Source organism: Thalia democratica, chromosome 6, assembly GCF_965202585.1.
Source record: "Thalia democratica chromosome 6, ktThaDemo2.hap1.1, whole genome shotgun sequence".
NCBI lineage: Eukaryota > Metazoa > Chordata > Thaliacea > Salpida > Salpidae > Thalia > Thalia democratica.
This window is the reverse complement of record NC_139170.1, coordinates 47,374,928-47,395,413: the sequence shown is the minus strand read 5'-3', so window position 1 is coordinate 47,395,413 and position 20,486 is coordinate 47,374,928. Positions and strand designations below refer to the sequence as shown.

General features: G+C 28.4%; 1 protein-coding gene across 1 annotated transcript in view; it reads left to right on the top strand.

Moving 5' to 3' along the window:
* LOC145837953 (uncharacterized) overlaps nt 1–19,454 on the top strand; it is a 44,689-nt gene extending 25,235 nt beyond the window's left edge. Inside the window, exons 19-32 of the mRNA XM_082945447.1 lie at nt 1,726–2,001; nt 2,305–2,394; nt 5,646–5,717; nt 8,218–8,303; nt 10,809–10,927; nt 11,264–11,367; nt 11,637–11,681; nt 12,062–12,117; nt 12,757–12,995; nt 13,259–13,321; nt 13,691–13,753; nt 14,305–14,508; nt 18,323–18,481; nt 18,938–19,454. Of these exons, the coding sequence (XP_082801573.1) occupies nt 1,726–2,001; nt 2,305–2,394; nt 5,646–5,717; nt 8,218–8,303; nt 10,809–10,927; nt 11,264–11,367; nt 11,637–11,681; nt 12,062–12,117; nt 12,757–12,995; nt 13,259–13,321; nt 13,691–13,753; nt 14,305–14,508; nt 18,323–18,478 (1,573 nt within the window). The 3' untranslated portion in view covers nt 18,479–18,481; nt 18,938–19,454. The remainder of the gene's footprint in view (nt 1–1,725; nt 2,002–2,304; nt 2,395–5,645; nt 5,718–8,217; nt 8,304–10,808; nt 10,928–11,263; nt 11,368–11,636; nt 11,682–12,061; nt 12,118–12,756; nt 12,996–13,258; nt 13,322–13,690; nt 13,754–14,304; nt 14,509–18,322; nt 18,482–18,937) is intronic.
* The last annotated feature ends 1,032 nt before the right edge of the window (nt 19,455–20,486 follow it).

The following is a 20,486-nucleotide window of genomic DNA, read 5'->3' as shown; positions in this document are numbered from 1 at the left end:
TTAGTGAAATAAAAATAAACCAGAGCTACTACAGGAAAAAGTTTTTATCATATTAGTAAAATAAAAACAAATAAAAACAAGAACTACTACAGGAAACAGTTTTTATTATATATATATATATATATATATATATATATATATAAAATAAAAATATATAAAAACAAGAACTACTACAGGAAAAATTTAGATTACTGATCATAAGTAAGTTTAAAAATAATTATCAGTTAAATTAAATAAAAACAATAATTACTACAGGAAGAGTTATATTATTAATTAAATTTAAAATGCAAGTTACATAATGCGGGCATGCGAAACGTGGAAAAACCTGTAATTTGAGAAATTTGAAAAAAACCTGGAATTTGTGAAATAAAAAAAAAACCTAGAATTTTTGGAAAATTTTACATGTCAAGTAATAAAATTTCGATTTGACTTAAAAAATATATTATATAGATAAAAAATTTTGTCACCATTAAAAATTTTGTTATAAAACACATTTAAAGTAGCTTTACAGTATCTTTTCAATGTTTTTATACTATTTAACACAGTCTCTTACCTTAAACTTAACTTAAAATTTAAAATAGACCCAAAAATGCGTACTTTTAAAAACCTGTAGGAAATTTTAAAAACCTTGAAAAAATTTGCCAAAAACATTTGGAATCCCTGGTATTTTAAATAAACTTTTTATGATTTTTTTTTGAAATACATAAAAATGTTAAACAAAAATCACGAGATATAGAAAAAAGTTAGTAATTTTTTCTAACCAAACGTAAAAGAGCAACTTAAATATTTAACATAGTTGAACTTTTAATATTTATAAAAGAAGTTTAGTGCTCTTTGTCAAAAAAACAAGTTTTACGAAAGCAACATTTCTTAGTAAAGCGTTACTTCAAAGTTGAAGTAAAACAAATTGTAGTGTTTCACTTAATGTGACATTTTTAAATACTTTTGACCTTTTACCGACTTAAATTCGAAAAGGAAGTATGAGATTGCATTTTTTGTAATGCAACAAAAAAAATTCGTTTGAAACACTTTGTAAAAAAGAAGGATGTATTTTACACAAAGTTTTTTCTTTTTTGTACATAAAACTTAGATCTATAAAATGAACATCAGAAGACTAAGACTATGTTCCGGGTTTTACAAAAGTATAAGTTATTTCACAATTGCTTTGTTAAGAAATAATTATAACAAACACTTGGTCTAATTATAAGTTGTTTTATTTATAGTTTAACTAAAAGTTTTAAATAACTAGATACATTTTAAATTAGTGTAAGCAGTTGGGTTAACACTATGAACTTAAACATATTTCTATGTTAAAAAATCAGGCTTAATCAATGATAAATTAAAATCATTTCATACAATTAAAATGTTTAATCAACAAAAAAACAACTCATTTATCCGAACTGTTCCACCAAAGATGGGCTCACCTATCATGTTTTCACAATCGTCTCCTTCATATCATATTTCGCACCTTTGCCACTTTCCCGTTACTTTCTCACGACCAAGTTGATTTTTTGACCAAGTTGATTTTTGCCTCAAGGGGTGATGTAGGGAACCTAGCACTTGAGGTTCCATTAAAAAATAAAACATCAAAACATTTTCATAGTGCTTCAAAATGTATCGTAGTCAAAAAGAACTAAATTACAGACAATTATGTATTTTATACTAATTTAATATTAATTATAATTAATTAAATTAAATTTTTAACCACTAAAAATTTTCTCGCAGCTCCCCAGCGAGGTCGAGATCACCTAGCAGCAGGAGGAGATCGAAGTCGCCCGGCCGGAGGAGCAGGAAATCGAAGACGCCCAAGAGGAGGAGTCCTCCGAGGAGGTCGCCGAAGAAGAAGAGGAAGGAGCGCGGCAGGAAGCGGTCGAGCGAAGAGTCGAGGAAGAGGAGCAGCGACGAGGGAGGCAGGAAGAGGTCGAGGAACAGCAGCGGAAACGACGGAAGGGGGAGCAAGAAAGTCACTCCGGAGAAGAGGAGCAACAACCCCTGCAACAAGTTTGTGTGATATATAAAACATTTATCAAAGAGATTGTTGCTTCTAAGCGATTTCGGTATTTTGTGAAGTCATAATGCATCGATAAGGCAGTTTCTAAATTATATTATTCTGAAAAGCGCAAGCAGAATAATAAAAAACATCATCTTCTTACCCATAAGCACAAGCCCAAATGGGCTTAAAAAATTGTTTAAAAGATTCATGGTTTTTATTCAACTGCCATTTTGTTTATAACAGTCAAATGTGTAAATTACTTGCAAATAATTCACTTTCTTGCAAATTTTATTACAACTAACACTTTACAGTGAAATCTCGCCGTTGATCACGAGGGTATCAAAGAGCAAGGAGGACGCTTTCAAGAGAATGAAGGCAGTTCAGAGAGACCTCGAACGCAAGTGAGTTGCTGTTTATATTATCTACAAACAAATAAATCAGTTAGTTGTTACTTGTAAAAAGTAAGTGTTTCTCAGAAAAGAGTTGAGTTTGCCGTGCACAAAATTTTTATGATAAAACCATATAATTATTAAACGTATATGTTAATAACTTTTACTTGTTTATATATTTTCATAGTTTTTAACAAAATGTGTTTTGATATGTTTATGTATATTTTTCAATCGTTAGTATTTGTTTTACTTTAAAATTTTAAACTGTCATCTAGCATAAGTTACTTATACCAGTTTATGCAACTTTAATTGCCTATTTGATATGTTTTCGCACTACCATTATTAAAACGTGTTATTGTTTATATTCGTTTTAAATACCGCCGATTTCACCAAAACACCTTGTTTCCGAATAGAGACAGAAAACAGCGGAGGAACAGAAAGTCAGCTTCGGCAGTTGCCGCAACTGCTGTGTGAGTTATTAACAAAAAAACACAAATTGTTTATTTTTTGCACGTGATTTGCTTTATAAACATCTTTTACTCACTGTTTCTTGTTTTGTCTGGTGTTGTTAGTAACCTTTTGATTAACTTTTACGAGTGCTTTTTGAGCTGTATCAACTTTTTACTTAAATGTTTAGTCTTTGATGAAAAGATTCAAGCTAATGATATTGAAAATATAATAAAAGTATGATTTAATAATAAATTTAAACTCATTTGGTGCAATTTGTTCTGCTGTTGTTTTATTTGAAACTAATGTTTAAACACTTTTTTTTTCACAATGCATGACCCAAATGTACTTTGAAATCTTTTTGTAACCTCAAATTAACAAATTTACTGTGATTTAATTGTTTTTACTTGTTAATCAAACAATTGAAAATTTCATTTAAATTGTAAAATTAAAATATATGGTTTACCCTAAAGTTAAAAATATAATGAGTTGTTTTTTGTAAAAAAAAATATACTTTTATGAAAAGTTTCTTTACTTAAAAAACTGTTCATTTTAACTTGTTATATTATTTAAGTAAATATTTGAATTTTTTTGTTGCTAAAAAGTCTCGATGCTTGACTTTTCTGAAACTTTAGGGTCGACCATATTTTTTAAAACACTGAATAAATTCTCAAACTTTTTTATTACTTGGAAAATTTTGGACTTTGGGAATAAAAGGAATTTATTTGGGAGTAAAAACTTTTTCAATTTACTCGGAAACTTTCGGACCTTTTTATGCACAATGGGAAAATGTTTTTTTTTCTGGGAAGCTTCGGACGTAAAGAAAAAGAAAAGTCAAGCATCAAAGACCTCGTAAGCACAGAGATATAAGAAAAAAAAAAATGATGAAAATAAAATTACAGACCCAAGGACGCGGAGGAAGACTCGAAGCAGAAAGCGTTCCGCATGAAGCAGGTATTCGTCAAGAATCTCCCGCCGAACATCAGCAACACCAAAGTGGTCGATTACTTCAAGCGCTTCGGCGACATTCAGAAGTACAAGGTGAACAACCGCGACCGGTCGGCGTGGATCGCCTACGACACGGAGATGTGTGCCGAGCTGGCCACCAGCAGGGCGCCGCACATGATCGGCAACGTCAGGGTGTACGTGCAGAGGAACTGGTACCACGAGTACCTGAGGAAGAACAAGCAAGTCGGCGGGAGGAGGTGATCGGGCGGGAAAGTTGAATGGAGCGCTCTGATTGGCTCGTTTTTGAGAATAGCGAGATCCTGTTGGGTGGTCTTTTTGGCGCTGTTTTTGACCGGTTTTAGTTTGAAATGAAACGGATTAGTTGAAAGAGACAATTTATATTACTTTGCGGAAGCTGATTTTGCAAGCTGACTTTTTATTCGTTTTAATTACGGTTGTTTGTGCGTGGCAAAAAATTTTTGATTAAGATTTTAAATTTATCAAAAATTATTTTTAGATAATGTAAAATTTTGAATTATGTTTGATTATAATTTTTTTGTGATAAATGTTTATTCGTAAACTAGTAAATTGTGTTAACTGTTTTCATTTGTGCTAGTCTGTACAGTTGTCAGTTATTTACAAAAATATGTTTTGTTCGCACCAGAGACATTTAATACATTTTAAAGCTCATTAAGATTTTTTTCATCCTTCATGTTTTAAAGTTTTACAAGTTTGTTCGAGTGGATTTTTTAAATAAAAAAAGGTTGTGCTATGTAGTCGTGTGCGGTTTTGTTGTTTTCTTGGGTACTTTTTGATGCTACTATTGCGAAAACCTGCCTTCTAACTTATTTATCAAATACTTCGTTTTTACAACTTTTTTATTTGTTTTTTAAACATAATAAAAAGTTGCTTACATGCTTCATTTTCCATTTAGTTGAGATTCTTTTCGTAATTTGTTTAAATTGGCTGCTGCATACATTAAGTGCCGTTGCTTTTATTTATTTTTATGCACTTGTGATCGGCCATGTTTTTTAATTTGTACTAACTTTAATTAAATATTTTTTAGCGGTACTTAAAATAATAAACACTTGAAAAACATTTGTTTGTTTGTTTTTTGTAATAACTTGACAATAACAGATTGTTTTATTATTTTAAAAATTGGTTAATTCTAGTTTGATAGAAAACTTGAACTTTTTTATTAAAACTCAGAGCTATGAAAGAATTTAAAGGTACTAAAGGGGTTTAACTATTAGAATATAGTTCTAAAATTTCTTGCATTTTACGGTATTTTTGTACTTATTTAAAAAATTTTAATATATACGGTAGATAAAGGCATTAGACTACCAATGATTTTACAACATGCTTAATCACATATTCTGTTAATAAATAAAATTCAGGAAAGTTAAGGTGATGTTTTTCAAACATCAACTGTCTTACCAATAATTCTGATCCGAAGTACTCAGTTTTTTAAATATTTTTCAGCCTTTTCCATTGGTCCTATCCAATTATTTAAACCTTAACTTCGTTACTTTTTTTTTTCATTTGAAAATGATTCTTGAAACCATACATACCCTGTAATAAAGAAAAAAATAGTAAATTAAAGAACTATAAAGTTTAATTGATCGATGTATGTACGAATTCAACCCAAGTTTTTTGTTTGAAATTCGCATAAGTGTTAGATTCAGCGACGAAGAAAAAAAACTTATTTTAAAACAATCAAAATAATTCAAAAGAGCATGCAGTGAATTTAAACATTTGATTCTTTAAGTTTAAACAACCAAAAAGTTTTGAAAAATTGCCCACCAAATTTATCAAGTTGTAATTGTTTTATTGTTTTCAATTACCAAAACAATCTAAACGTTTTGCAGCACTCAGCAGCCATGCAGCAAATCAAACGAAGCGAGTAAGCCGACTCCGGCCAAGCAGCAAGTTCAAGTGAAGTTAGTTGAATTTTGTTTGAAACTTTTTAAATTAAGTACTTGTTAAAAATGTTTGTTATGTTGCAAAAGTTAATTTCACACCAGAAAATGTATGGAGTTATTATTTATATTTATTTAAACTTTTAGTTATTTAATTTGATCCGATTTCAGTAAAATTTCGAGTACTGTCGGTGAGACGTTGTTAATAACTTTATTGTTTTTAGTATATTTAAAAATAATAATTTAACATTGGAAAACGTTTATAAGCCACAAAAACATTGTAAAGTTTCAAAAAATGTATTGTATTCAATTTAAATATACTACGGTTAAAAAAACATAGCTTTTCATTCAACTAAACTAAGTGAAGTTTGCGTTAAATTTTATTTTTACTTACTGTGTCTTAAGCTAATTAAAAAATTAATGATGCTTAAAATTTTCTCGAAATTATTAAGTTGTTACAGCTCTCTCAGGAAGAATTTTGAAAAAGTAAGAAAAACTAAGAAACTGTTGGACTTTTTAAATTAAAAAAAAGTATTAGAAAGAATTTACTAAAAAAAATTCAAATATTTAAGAAATATGTTTAAATGTACATACTGGTGGTGTAATTATAAGTTAATTTAAATAATACTATTAATATTTCACACATTTCACAGGGTTGCCAAAATACCTGGAAAAACCTGGAGTTTGACAATTTAGTTTAAAAAAAAACTGGCATTTGAGAAATTTTGAAAAAACTTGGAATTTTAAACAATTTTTACATTTCAAGTAGTGAAATTTCGATTTGACACAAAAAATCTATCGTATAGATAAAAATTATTTTTCATCATCAAAAAATGTTTTTATTAAAAAACACGTTTAAAGAAGCTTTACGATATCTTTTCAATGTCGCTATACTATATAATTAAGTTTTTTACCTTAAACTTAATATTAAACTAATTTTAGACCGTTAAAAGTGTAATTTTTAAAACCTAGAAGAAATTTCGAAAACCTGAAGAAAATTTGCCAAAAATATTTGGCAACCCTGTACAGTATACTACCGCTTAAGTACGCACTTTTTTTGGTACGCATCACGCCTCAAGTACGCACTTATCCAGAAAGACAAAGTAAAGGATGTTATACTAGAACTTCAAGAAATTCCAGTTTTTTTGCCTAAATCATTTTAAAATCTATTAAAAAAATTTGCAAACTAGAATTATGTTTTAAATGTTATTTAAAATAAATGACTTGTTTATTTGGCATAATTATTTGGTGGCTAGTTGTAAGAAAGAAAACAAACAACTAAATTTCATATTATACTATATCGTCAAAAAGTACGCACTACCCGTGCTAAGTACGCACTTTTTGGTCGGGTTCAATTTGCGTACTTAAGCGGTAGTGTACTGTATATAGTAAAGAAAAGTAGACTGGTTTTTAAATGTGAGTTTTGATTTTCTTTTTGGAAAAATATTATTTTAAAGAGCCTTGTCTATTATTTTTAAATGAAATAATTGCTTGCTAAAAAGTTTAAATTAACATTCAAGCAATATTTATAAACATTACAAACAGCAATGCAAAAATTAGTAAAACGGTAATACTTTCAAATGTTCATGTGATAAAAAAAATTAAATGTACCAATATGAGATTAAGTAAGGTAGGAATTCTTAAACATTTATTTAATTGTAAGTTTTTGATTTTTTTAAATCTTAAACCGGTTATTTATACCGGTTTTTATTTTAAACAATTTATATAAGTTGTAGACAAGCTAAAAAGAAGGTCTTGTGATTATTTTAATCTTTGAGTTAAAAATAATAAGTAGTATTAAAAGTTTACTAATATGTTCCGTTTAAACAATTTTCTCAAAAATCATTTAATTGATATTCAATAAAAACTGATGACAGTATTTTGATATTCAACGTAAAAATAACTAAAATAACTTAACAATATTTATTCAAAGAAAAAGAAAAAAATAAACTCTTTTGTTAATAAGATTTTACTTAGCGAGTTGTTAAAAAGGTAAAAACGAGGTAAAGTATATTTTTGTTCCTTTAAATAGTTTTGCAGGAGGGCATTGTGATAAAATGGTCTTTATTTTTAAGAACGTAGTAAAAAAATGTGTTTTTTCGTAAAAGGAAAAATATATGATAACAAATAAATCTTTCAGTAAGAAAATATAAATATTCTCCGCTTTTTTTTACAAAACAAATAAATCTATCAAAAGCGGCTCAGTTCGAAAAACGGTTTTGTTGTCAAAACTCAAACTATTTTTAAATGCTGGCAACAATGGAACTTTTGTTTATATTTGTACTAGGTTGTGTATTATTATCACATAGACATTGTTTACTGGTTGTACATTAGTTTGTATGAAAAATGTGTGTGAATGATTAAGTGATTTTAATTTAATTGTATATTACACTTGTAAGCAACAGCGCGCTGATCCGGTATAGAGTATCAACTTCTGCCCCTTTAGATTACAGATTTACTGGCACTTTTTGTGTGATTATTTTCGCAGGAACATCCAATTTTGATATAATTATTCTCGCAGGAGAGCGGCAGCCAAGTTTTTAATGAACTCGTCGGACGACGAAGAGAACGATGAGAAGGTTCAGAGGAGAACTTATAATCAGCAAGGTTTGATTGTTTGTTCATTTCATTTATACTAAAAACAAATTATAAAAAAATTGTAAACAAAATTCAAACGAACTTATAATCAACAAGGTTTGATTATTTGTTCATTTCATTTATACTAAAAACGGATTATAAAAATTGTAAACAAAATTCAAACGAGTTTATATTCAACAAGGTTTGATTATTTTTTCATTTCATTTATACTAAAAACGGATTAAAAAAATTGTAAACAAAATTCAAACGAACTTATAATTAGTGATGTACCGGACCCACAATTTCGGGTCCGGCCGGACCCGGACCGGACTTTTTTTTTCAAATTAGAATCCGGCCGGAACCGGATCCGGACTTTTTTTTCAAATTGGAATCCGGCCGGAACCGGATCCGGACTTTTTTTTCAAATTAGAGTCCGGCCGGAACCGGATCCGGACTTTTTTTTCAAATTAGAATCCGGCCGGATCCGGATATCAGACAAAAATGGCAATATCCGGCCGGACCCGGATAGTGAGTCCGGTATATCACTAGTATAAACTAGCCTAAGTCAGAATGAGGTTTTTAAAAACTGAAAAGAAAAGAACTTTAATATAATAATAAGTAGAACAGCTAGCCACAATGTTTACAAATTTAGGTCTTATTTATAATTAAAAATCTGAAATCAAGTTCTGGAACAAAATACACTAGAAAAATACAAAATATTGAAAACTGGATCAGCTCAAACTCATTCAAAATCTAAAAGAAAACTAGCCTGAGTTTTTATAAAATACTAAACTAGCCTGAGGCAGTCCAAGATTTTCTAAATTTCCCAAAAATTTTCAAACTAGCAGGGTTGCCACTGTTTAAGTCAATAAAACCAGCTAGAGTGAGTATAAACAAGCATAAATCAGAATGAGGTTTTTAAAAACTGAAAAAAATACTTTAATCTAATAATCAGTAGAACAGCTAACAAAGATTGACAATTTGGTAGTAAAGTTGTGGACCGATTGTGGTACACTTAACTTATTAGTACTACCCAACATAATTAAATCCTACCTTATTTAATTAATATCTAATAAATACTAAATTCTAACTGAGACTACTTTCTATAATCAGACATGACAGTTTTGAGTGATGAATCTTTTATATAAAACACAACAAGAAATACTAGCATATACAAAATTATTAATTACTTTGGTAACACTTTAAAAACTGGAAGCTATTTAAATCTATATCAAAAGACTTAAAACAACAAACTAAAAATTAAATAAAACTTTTAGTAAACAAGAAACTGTAAAATTTTTAATAAACTATTAAACTTTAAACCTGGCTTAAACATTTAAACAATTAAACACCAGTTGAATTATTCACTTGTAAAACAAAACACTACTTACAATAAGTATTCACAAAAAAGTTCAAGATATTTTGTTGCTTCAAGCTGCACACTAAACTAACTAACTGCTTACATATAAACTACCTGTCATTTTCTGATGTTTTGTTGCATCAGTATTTAGTTTGAAACATTTTGTCAAATGATTCTCATTTGCTCGTACATTAATGTATTAACTCTAAATATTCTCTGAGCACAACTTAAAACAATAAATAATGCAAGTATTCATTCCAAAGCTTTTAATTTTACAAGATATGTAAAGAGTTGCATTTATGAAATGTTTATTTTTAAGTTCAAATGTAAACAAATGTAAATTAGTCTTGGAACAGAATGAGCCAATCCCGGTAGGTGTTTAATTTTAACTGACGAAAATGACTCTTATTAATTTACACAGGGTTTGTTTTTGAAAAAATACTTTTCAGTATGCTCTTTTTTACTAACTAGATCCGGGTCCGGCCGGATCTCTGTTAGGATCCGGCCGGACCCGGATCCGGACTTTTTTTTCAAATTAGAATCCGGCCGGAACCGGACCCGGACTTTTTTTTCAAATTAGAGTCCGGCCGGATCCGAATCCGGACTTTTTTTTCAAATTAGAATCCGGCCGGATCCGGATATCAGACAAAAATGGCAATATTCGGCCGGACCCGGATAGTGAGTCCGGTACATCACTACTTATAATCAACAAGGTTTGATTATTTGTTCATTTCTTTTCTACTAAAAACAAATTATAAAAAAATTGTTAACAAAGTTCAAACGAACTTATAATCAACAAGGTTTGGTTATTTGTTCATTTCTTTTCTACTAAAAACAAATTATAAAAAAATTGTAAACAAAATTCAAACGAACTTATAATCAGCAAGGTTTGATTATTTGTTCATTTCATTTCTACTAAAAACGGATTAAAAAAATTGTAAACAAAATTCAAACGAACTTATATTCAACAAGGTTTTAACTAATTATTTCTTTGTTTTATTTTTACTAGAAACGGACAGCAAATTCTAGAGGCCAAAGTTTAAAATAAATTAAATATTCTGCCGAAAGGTTGTTTCGTTGAAAATATTTAAAAATCTCGTTGGTTCGGCACTTGTTCAGCTCATTACGTTATTTTATTTAAATTATCTTTAAAATCCATTTTTTTATATACGAAGGCGAGCAAGTTGTGGAAGTGGTCAAGCCGAAGAAGCCCGAAGTGGTGCAGTGCAAGAAGAAGGTGAAAAAGAAGAAGCAGAAGAAAGAGGAGGCGAAGAAAGTGGTGAACGTGAGGAGGGTGAGAATAATAAAATAAATATTTTTTAATGTTTAATTTACAGTTATTTGACTAAAAAAAAGATTGCTCATTTTATTTACTATTTTACTTGAAGAGGTCGCAATTTTTATATATAAAAGAATAATAATATATGTATGGTATAAAAGAAACATAATATAAGTATTTTTTAATGTTAAGTTTAAAAACTGAATCATAGTTGTGTCAGAAGTGATGAAAAATCATCTCGGTGTGTCAGTAAAACATGTGCTAGGAAATAAATTGCTTGAAACTGAAAAATTTCAAACTCGATGAGTGTATTTTGAAACTGCATCAATGATTAAAAATTAATTATTGTAGATTCTCCAGTCGTCTTCCGACGAGGACGAAAAGGATGAGAAGAAGAAAAATGAGCAGCAGGTGAAGAAGAAGTCGTCAAACAGCACCGCCAGTTCCAATATAAGGTGAGAAACAACTATACATTGATTGAAACTATTATTATGTAGGAATTTGTTTTTTTAACTCAAATCATTTAAACTCGTGAGTTATAACTACTACCTCCAATTTCAGGTATAATTTTTTATGCTTTTTTACGTTTTAGCGTATATCAGGTATGGCAGGTGTGAGCATTGATATGAGATAATGTTTGACATTTTAAAATTTAAACATAACTTTCATGAATGTTTGGTTGTGAAAATGTTGTGTAGTTATAAAAAATAATATAATTTTTAAGAAAAAGAAGATTGTCGAACAGCACAACCACTAGCTCCAATATCAGGTAAGATCGTAAAAAATATTTTACACATTATATTTGATATTTTGTAAATTTAATATATGAATACTTTATACTACTGCCTCCAGTATCAGGTGAATAAGATACTTTGAAATAAGCACTGTGAATGAGATTTAAAGAAATATTTGATTTTGTAAAATGCTGTAGTTGATAAAATAAAACTTTTTTGTTTTAACAAAATTCTGTAAGGATAAAATGTTGAATTAATAATTTAAAAGTGTAAGTAACTTATAAAAAACAACTGAATGTTTAAGGTAAAAATTAAGTTAAATTTGTAAAATAGTTTCAATATTTTTTAATTCATAAACAAAAAACAAACTGTCAATTTCGGAATAAAATGTTTACAATTAATATTAAATAAACAGCATTCCAGAGAAAATAGTCAAGCCCGAGTACGCCACTCCAAACAGAAAACCTTCAGGTAAAAAGTTATAATTGTTTAATAGTATTTCCTTTTAATTGATACAAACAAAGCACTTGCTCGTTCTACTAGTTTTGTTCAGGGACGTTCAATAGGCGTGTAGTTTATCTCGCAATAATTTGGATCAGAGTTTCCCAAAGCGGTAATTTAGAGGCGTAGTTAGTCAAGCAAAAAGTGTATGGTAAATTAACTAGTGATTTCTAACAAATTTATAAAAATTTTGGCGACGTTTATGAAAATTAATTTTGGAAACTGTGACTTATTTTTAATTAAAAGCCCCCTTGCAGTGTAATTAAAACGTTTAATTCAAATATTATATGTTCTCAATGATTTAAACAACTAATAAAGCAAAAGCGGGTTGGATTTATTCTAAAAAATTGTTTTCACTATTTGTTTAACTGCTGATAAAACCAGTTTTTCCTGTTGTTGTATAATTAAAATGACTTTTTTGATAAAGTCAAATTCAAGCAACTCGTTAAGCTCCAACTGTCTGAAAAACATTTTACTAAATTGTCTGAACAATAACACAAAGTTATGCTCAAACAACTTTTTGTATGATTACAATATATACGATTCAAAGCATTTTTGTCATTTTTTAAACTGCCAGCAAAACCAATAATTGTTGAATACTAAATTCAGAACCAGCAGCGCGGAACGAGTCTTCGGTTGAGAGCGGTCAGATCGTGGGCGACTCCGCCGAGGAGGGAGACGGGAGAGCGAAGAAAGAGTACGCGGTCGCCAACAGGAAGCCCCCGCAACAAACACGTGCCGCCGATGAAACTGCTGTCGTTTTGAGGGAATCCCCCGAACCGGAAGTTCGAGAACCGGGGATCAGGATAAAAATTGACGACCTGATCGAGCAGACGGAGAAAAAGAAAGTGGGTTTTTTAACTGAGGAAATTAAATGCGAATGATCATCGGTAAACTTTAAATGGTTTTAATTTTCTACGAAGATGTAGTTTCTTTAATCTTTTATTTAAAGAAGTGTCGCAAACGTGTTTAAAATAACAAAGCTTTGCTTAATGGGATTTTGATTGCTGCTTTTCGTTCACTTAACGCGAAAATTGCCTTAATTAGTTTTTCACTGTGGGATTTTTGTGTAAATAGTTTTTTAAGATGACTAAAATTTTAATTTTTTTAGGTTGTTATATTCATGAGAGGATTGCCCGGTTCAGGAAAATCGTATTTTGCCGAGCTTATAAAAGTGAGTTTTTATTCTTATGTACGACAAGCTATTCATTGTTTGGTCCTGAATGTACAATTGTCATTTTAGGACAACAATGTAAAAATATTCTAAAGTTTATGACATTTTTATTTCTGCTAATTTGGTGGAATGTCAATTTTTTATTACCTTAAAATTGTCTGTAATGTACATGAATATTATAATTAGTCGTTCTCGTTAAAAAATCAGTATTCACGACTAACTTTAATTTAATTAATTTTTTGAAACACTATTAAAATGTGTTTTTTCTTACACTTTTTTTTACATGTATCATTACCCAAGCATCAAAACTTCTGAAATTAAATATAATATATAGTTTTGAGGTATTTTTATTTGTTTTTATAACAACAGCAACGGTACGAAATTAAAGGATTCGGAGAAGGAAAAGTGTTCAGTTGGGATGGTTACTTCAAGGTTTGTTGATTTTTTTTTACATCGGCAAGTTTTAAGCAACCTTATGTCGTTTGAGAACACTAAAAGTTGTTGGTGAATTAAATTACACTCTGAGAGCGTTAATAGAAAACATGTTAAAAGTTCAATCTGTAAAATTAAGATTTCAACTTAAAAACAAAATAAGCATCTTTGGACTGAACTGTTGGCAAGGAAAAATTGTTCAAAGCTTTCTGCCAATTGAAGGATTTGTTTTATTAGAGAATATTGCTACTATATATAAAAACAGTTATATTTCAAAAAATATACAAAATTTATACTTTATACTCATACTGTTTGGAGTACTCTCAGATTATTTTTCAGCGAACAAGTCAAATATGAACTGAATCTTGTTTTTGTATATAGTATAAAGAAAAAAACAAAAAAAAATCGCAAAAACTAATTGACATACCAAAGAGGACGATTTGAGAATTTCAACTATTATAAAGTTGTTACTGCATAAAAAACATTAAAAAGTAGAACCATTCATCAGAGGAAAAAGTTCTTTTATCACGGAGTAACAAATTTGCAAACAGGGCGAGTTCAGCAGTGACGAGAACCAAACGAAGAAGAACCTGAAAGCGGTGCACGACAGGCTGCAGGTGACGTTACAGACGTCGTCGAAGCTGATGCGCCACCAAGCGTCCGACAAGCACAGGTTCATCGTGATAGACGCCATACACGGCAAGGTCGAGGATTTCCTGAAGAGTTACAACGAGTGCGGGAAGTACAGATTCGAGGTTGGTTGTTTTTTGTCTTGTTTGGTTTTTTTTATGAACTTCGAAGTGGGTTGAGTTGGACCTTTTCAATTAAATTAGTTGTTGTTTAACATGGTTCTAAAACATTTACAGGTTAGAGGTTTCAGTGCCCGTGCTTTAAAGCAATCATCTCGTATAAATAAATGCAAATGAGTTTTGATATTTTTTAAAGACGAACTAAAACAAATGTAGTTGAACGCAACACAACAAATAATAGCTAGATTAAAACTGTAAGCGAAAACAATTTAGCACAAATGAACGATAACTTATGTACAGTTATTTCCGACAATTATTAGATAACAAAAGTTTAAGACAAAAAAAAAACATCTACATTTTATCACTTTTAAATGTACCTAATTACATCAATAACACAATAAAGTACAACACGCATAACTCTCATTTTTATTGGTTTTTTTACAGGGTTTTCACTTTACTTGAAATCCTGGAAAAACCTGGAATTTTAGAAATTTTGAAAAAAAAAAACCTGGAATTTTTATCAAAAAATCTGAAAAAACCTGGAATTTTTAATAATTTTAAACATTTTTAGTATTAAAATTTCGATTTCTATCATATAAATAAGATTTTTTGTCATCTTAAAATTTTTTTTATTTAAAAACACATTTAAAGTAACTTTACAGTATGTTTTCAATCTTTTTATACTATTTAACACAGTATCTTATATAGAAATTAACTTAAAACTAAAATTAGACCCAAAAATGTGTACTTTTAAAAACCTGAAAGAAATTTGGAAAACCTGAAAAAAATTTTGAAAAACAAGTGGCAACCCTGTTTTTAATAAAAAATTTAGAGAACACTTATCTTTTCTGACATGCAAACCTATTTATTATTGTAAAAATAACTTGTATACGTTGTCGCAGTGTTCACGCGATACATTTATTTAAAAGCGGATGTTGTAAACTGTTTATCAGTTTTCGTGCTTCCAGTATTGAAAAAACAAACATTTTTTATTGTTAGGAGTTAGTTTCTTTTCAATGAATACGTAAGAAAAAAGAAGTTTTCTTTGCTTTTGATATAAAATAAACAACATTTTGAAAATTATGAGCATTCGGCAGTGCATTCGACAGTAATTGGTGTGCTTTAGTATGATGCATTTCAAACACGTTGAATTTAAGATGCTTTCTTGATTAAGTTATACGATACTTATTAGTATTTATTACCCATTTGTGTTTACCTGTAGTTTTAGTATAATGTGATGTAGCTATTATGTATCATTGTGTTTTTTAGTTTATGTAAAAAAAAAAAAGTGTTGTTTCGATTGTTGTATTAATCTCTTTACAATACTATTTTCTTCTACCCGTAAGAACTTCTCTTATTGAGATAACGTTTACGAAACTTTAAGACGCAAATAAAGTTGTAGACATTACAAGGTACGTTTAATACCGTTTTAAATCAAATGCTCAATTTTATTATATGTTACCGCTAAATTGTTTTTATTTTATTTTGAATTATGAAATGAAAGACGCGATCGCCATTCAATATTACTTTTAACAAAATATTGTAGAGAAAGATTTTTTTAAAGTTTTGATATTTTAAACAGTTTTGAATTCAGATAAATTTAAATTAAGCTATAAACTAAATCAGTTAAGACGATTTCAAGTTTCAATTATTTTTTAATCTAAAGGTTTAAAAGTTTAATTAACGTTTGTTTTTGGTGATTATGTTAAAAGTTCAACTTTTAAAGTAGTAAATTGGTTAAAATGTTAATTCTGTTTTGAAACTTTTTTTAAAGTTCGAAAGACATCAATCATCTTTTTGATTAAACAACTTAAGTATTTTCATTCTGTAAATTTTAGTGTAAGTTTTAATGAATTACAATTTTGTTGACGATGATTTGTCAAAAGATAGCTGGTTTAAGTTTAGTAAAGTTTATCAGTAGTGCAGTGGTACACATAATTTAAAACTTGAAAATTTTATTCTAATTAGCACTAAATTTGCTTATTTGAACAAAAAATTTTGAGATAAATGTTACTAATATTTCTGCTAAATAAACGTGTTGAAACGTTATTATACTGTTTTATTGATTGTAATTAGAGTTAAGTAATATTATTAAGTTAATTATTGTATTAAAGTTTATTGCGCCTATGTGAATATACCAAATTTATTGCAATTAAGGTTAATTTGCAACGTTTAGTTTCATTTACTAAACAGGTTATGAATAGCTTACTCCGGTTATTGTTAAAATTACTCATAGTTTGTGCTTACTAGTAATGCATTTAATCTTCTCTGTGTAGTTTATGGTGTTGCTTAAACTTATACAGACTAACAAAACAAATTGTAAGAATAAAATAAGAAAATTTTATACGTATATGTGATTTTTAATTTCATGCCGTTATGTTCAAATTTGATTACAAACACAAGCTTCGTGAAATTAATTGCTCTAATTAGTTTTAAATCGTATAGTTATGCTTTATTTAGATGATCTGTACATAATAAACTAAAACTTGCTTTTATAGAAAGCTTGTTTAAGAAATATTTATGTTGTATAAAAATGTTTTAAAATATACCAGTAATTTGTTTACAAATTATTTAAAGTTTTGATTTTAATTTTGGTTAAAACTGCTCAATTTTTTTTTTCTACACGCTTTAATGTTTAGAGAGAAACAAAACAAAAATTCTCTGATAAATAAAACTAACTGTGTTCTTAATATCTTGCATACCAAATAAATAATTTATTCGGATGTAAAGCAGATTAAGTAAGAATTTATCTGTTAATTTTGAAGAAATTATTTACTTTAATTAATTGATAGCTAAAAATAAATTTCTGTAAGACATAATGAAAGTTTAGTAAATATTAGTTGAAACTTTGTTTTTGAAACTGAAGTAAAAATATTTAGCCAGTTTTAGGAGTATATTTATTTAAGACCTAAATAGTGACCAAAAGATTAATTTTCTAATAAGTCCTTTGAATACATACATAATAGTGAATGTTGATGATTTACAGGTTAAGTTCATACAAGTTCTCGGAAACGTTAAATTGTTTAAAATATTTAATCATATAAACTTTGCACTTAACAAAATGTTAGTTATCATTCTGTTTTATAATATATAGGCTGTTAAACAAGTGAGCAAAGTTTTTTAAGTAAGTTTTTTCGAAGCTAGTTTTATTTTATAAAATGTTAACATTTTTGGGTAAAAGTACAATTATTTTAAATATCTTAGCCTGAAAAGTTAAAATTTTATCGATATAAACTGATTTTTTCAGAAATTTAATAATTTTGATATTAAAAACCAGTCGTATATAATGGTTAAAGTTCTTTTTTTTTAATCATTTATAAGTTTTCACGGCATAAAACAACTAAAAAGGAGTTATTCATTTTTAATTATGTTTCACTATATTGCATAATCTATCGTTTAGATATTCTTAAACTCTAGATTATGTAAAAATGAGTCAAAAAACTAAACAGATTATTTACAATTCACCTCAATAGTCTTTATTTATGTAGATTTTTTAACCAGTTGAAGAACAAATAAGTTTAGTTTCTTCCAATAGACGTACGTGCTTCTATTCCTTTTTAATAAAAAACTTTTAAAAACTGGTTCTATTGAATCGATATAGAGAAAATAGTTTAAGTTTTAAATAATGCCTTAAAATACCTTTTACTTATATCTATTGCACCAGTGTGTTTTTAGTTGTGGTGGTTTCTATAATTATTTATTCTCTAACCCAATTTAAGATAAAAACTTTCTCACAGCTGATTTCGGTCGGTAGTGGTATTTTTATCGCAACTCCAAACTGCGCCATCTAGCGTTTATTTTAAATTCGATCATTTCGCAGCCTTACGTGGCGGAGTTGAAAGAGAGGTTGGAGCTGTGCGTCAACAGACAGGACAAAGGTTGGACGCTGCCCCAGATGACAAATTTGCAGGAGAACTGGCAACCCACCCCGTCGTACATGAACATTGTCGACCTGTCAGAACTGCTCTACCTCTGAACTGTTTGTTTTTGCATGAGTTTATTTCAGATGTCGATTGTAGGTTTTTGCAGAACTTTTTTTAAAGTATTAGTTTGAGGATAATTATGAGCTGAATTTATTAAAAAAATGTTATTTAAAAATGTACTAATTATAAATGACAGAGTGTTGAAAATAGAAGGTTTTTTAAATAACTTTTGAATAAAAATACACGGTAATTAAAAATCATTATTTTTATTGGTAGTAAATTCTTTTAAACACTTTTAGGCGCTTTAAGTTGCAGGTTTATTTCTTTTTTTGTCAAAATTTTACAATTATCTACTTAAACTTTATTAAGACGATTAAATTATTTTACAGTTAGTTTAAATACAAGCTTTTACCCAAATGGTTGACTAGTTACAAAAATACTAAAACATAAAAAAAAACAATTTTAAATTAAGAAACTAATTATTTTTTTTTTACTTTTTAAATTTTTTTCAGATTTATATCCATACATGAGCTGCTATAAATCACCTGCCATGGAGGGAGTCTAGAAGCAGAGTTTTAATTATTTTATAATTCACTACAAATTTGTCTTTTCATTTGTACAAGCCATTTTCTTTTGAAAAAGCAATTCACTATTTGTATCTTCACATTTTCAGTGAAGAATGTTTCATTTATGCAAGCTACTTACTATACAAAAAAGTAATAATTAGCAGTGTTTTTTATTTTAAGTCGTTCTATAAAGAAATACTTTTTTTAGAGTTTTTTTTTTAACTTTCGTTTTGAAAACACTTTTTATAGCTTTCTGCCTATGGAAGCACTTTTTCTAGTTTTTTAGAACTTGAGAAGCGCATTTATTGGAGGAAAAATAAAACTAGCGCCTTCCAGCTTTTAATTTTTACATCTACCTTATCATGATAATACTTTTTTGGCAAGATATTTACTGATTATGTTTTTGGTTTTTTATTGTATTGTTTCGGTTCATTAAGTACTGTAATTTTTCGTTTATTGAGTAGAGATAAATGTTAGACAATTTTAATAAAAGAATGATACACTTGAGATTTTTTTTTATTAACTTTTATTAGTACGTATAAACAGATGAAGATCTTAAAATAAAGTATTATTGATTTTAAAAGCGTTTTTGGCATAAAACTAATATAAAAATCTTATAACAAGTTATGACAAATCTTCTATTCAGATTATTTCCAATATTGATGTTTTGGCAGCCTTTTACAAGTGGTTTTCAAAACTATTAAATTATTGCATTCCATAAATTTAATAATAACTTAACAAAAAAAAACGCAACTCTTAGAAGAAAAACTGTTTTTTTCAAGGAAATATTTTTTTGAAAATGCAACAATTAGTAAATGATTAAATATAAAACAAAAGTTAAGCTGAAAATAATACACTCTTCATCTTGGAAACGAGTTGTTCTACAAATGTTATTATGTTGTATCACTTAAACGTATTAAGTAAACTACACAGAAAATAATAACCAGAAAATTATAATGTTTTAGTTATCATCCTGTTTTTAAACTAGTAATATTCAAGACAGTTTTGTTCTTAAAAGTCAATAAAAAATTTAGTCGTTGTAACAAATAAGTAGTATATACTCTCTAGTAACGTCAAAAAACTGACAATAACAAATTCTAAGACCTTTTAAAAACAACAAGTCATTTTCCAAAATAAGAAATAAAGTTTATAAACTATATTCAGTTTTTAAAAAATTTTATAGAAAACTTAACTTTTTTCAACAGGATTGTCAAACACTTTGCAAACATATAAGAAATGACTGAGTTGTAAAAAATAATTGAAACTTTTTTTTTTTTTGTCAGTTCTTCAAAAGTACAATTTTGAATCTTAAGATTCGGCATTAAAAATATTTTTATTAAAACTGAAGCGCAAAATTAAAAATAGTCTGCATTTTGACTTCGTCATCACAATTTGCTCCTTAATTGTGTTGCCTTCGATGTGGAAAAGTTGGGAGGTAGTTTGTGTTCTAGTAATTTCTTCTTTCTCTGCTAGTAAAAACAGTCACTTTATCGTT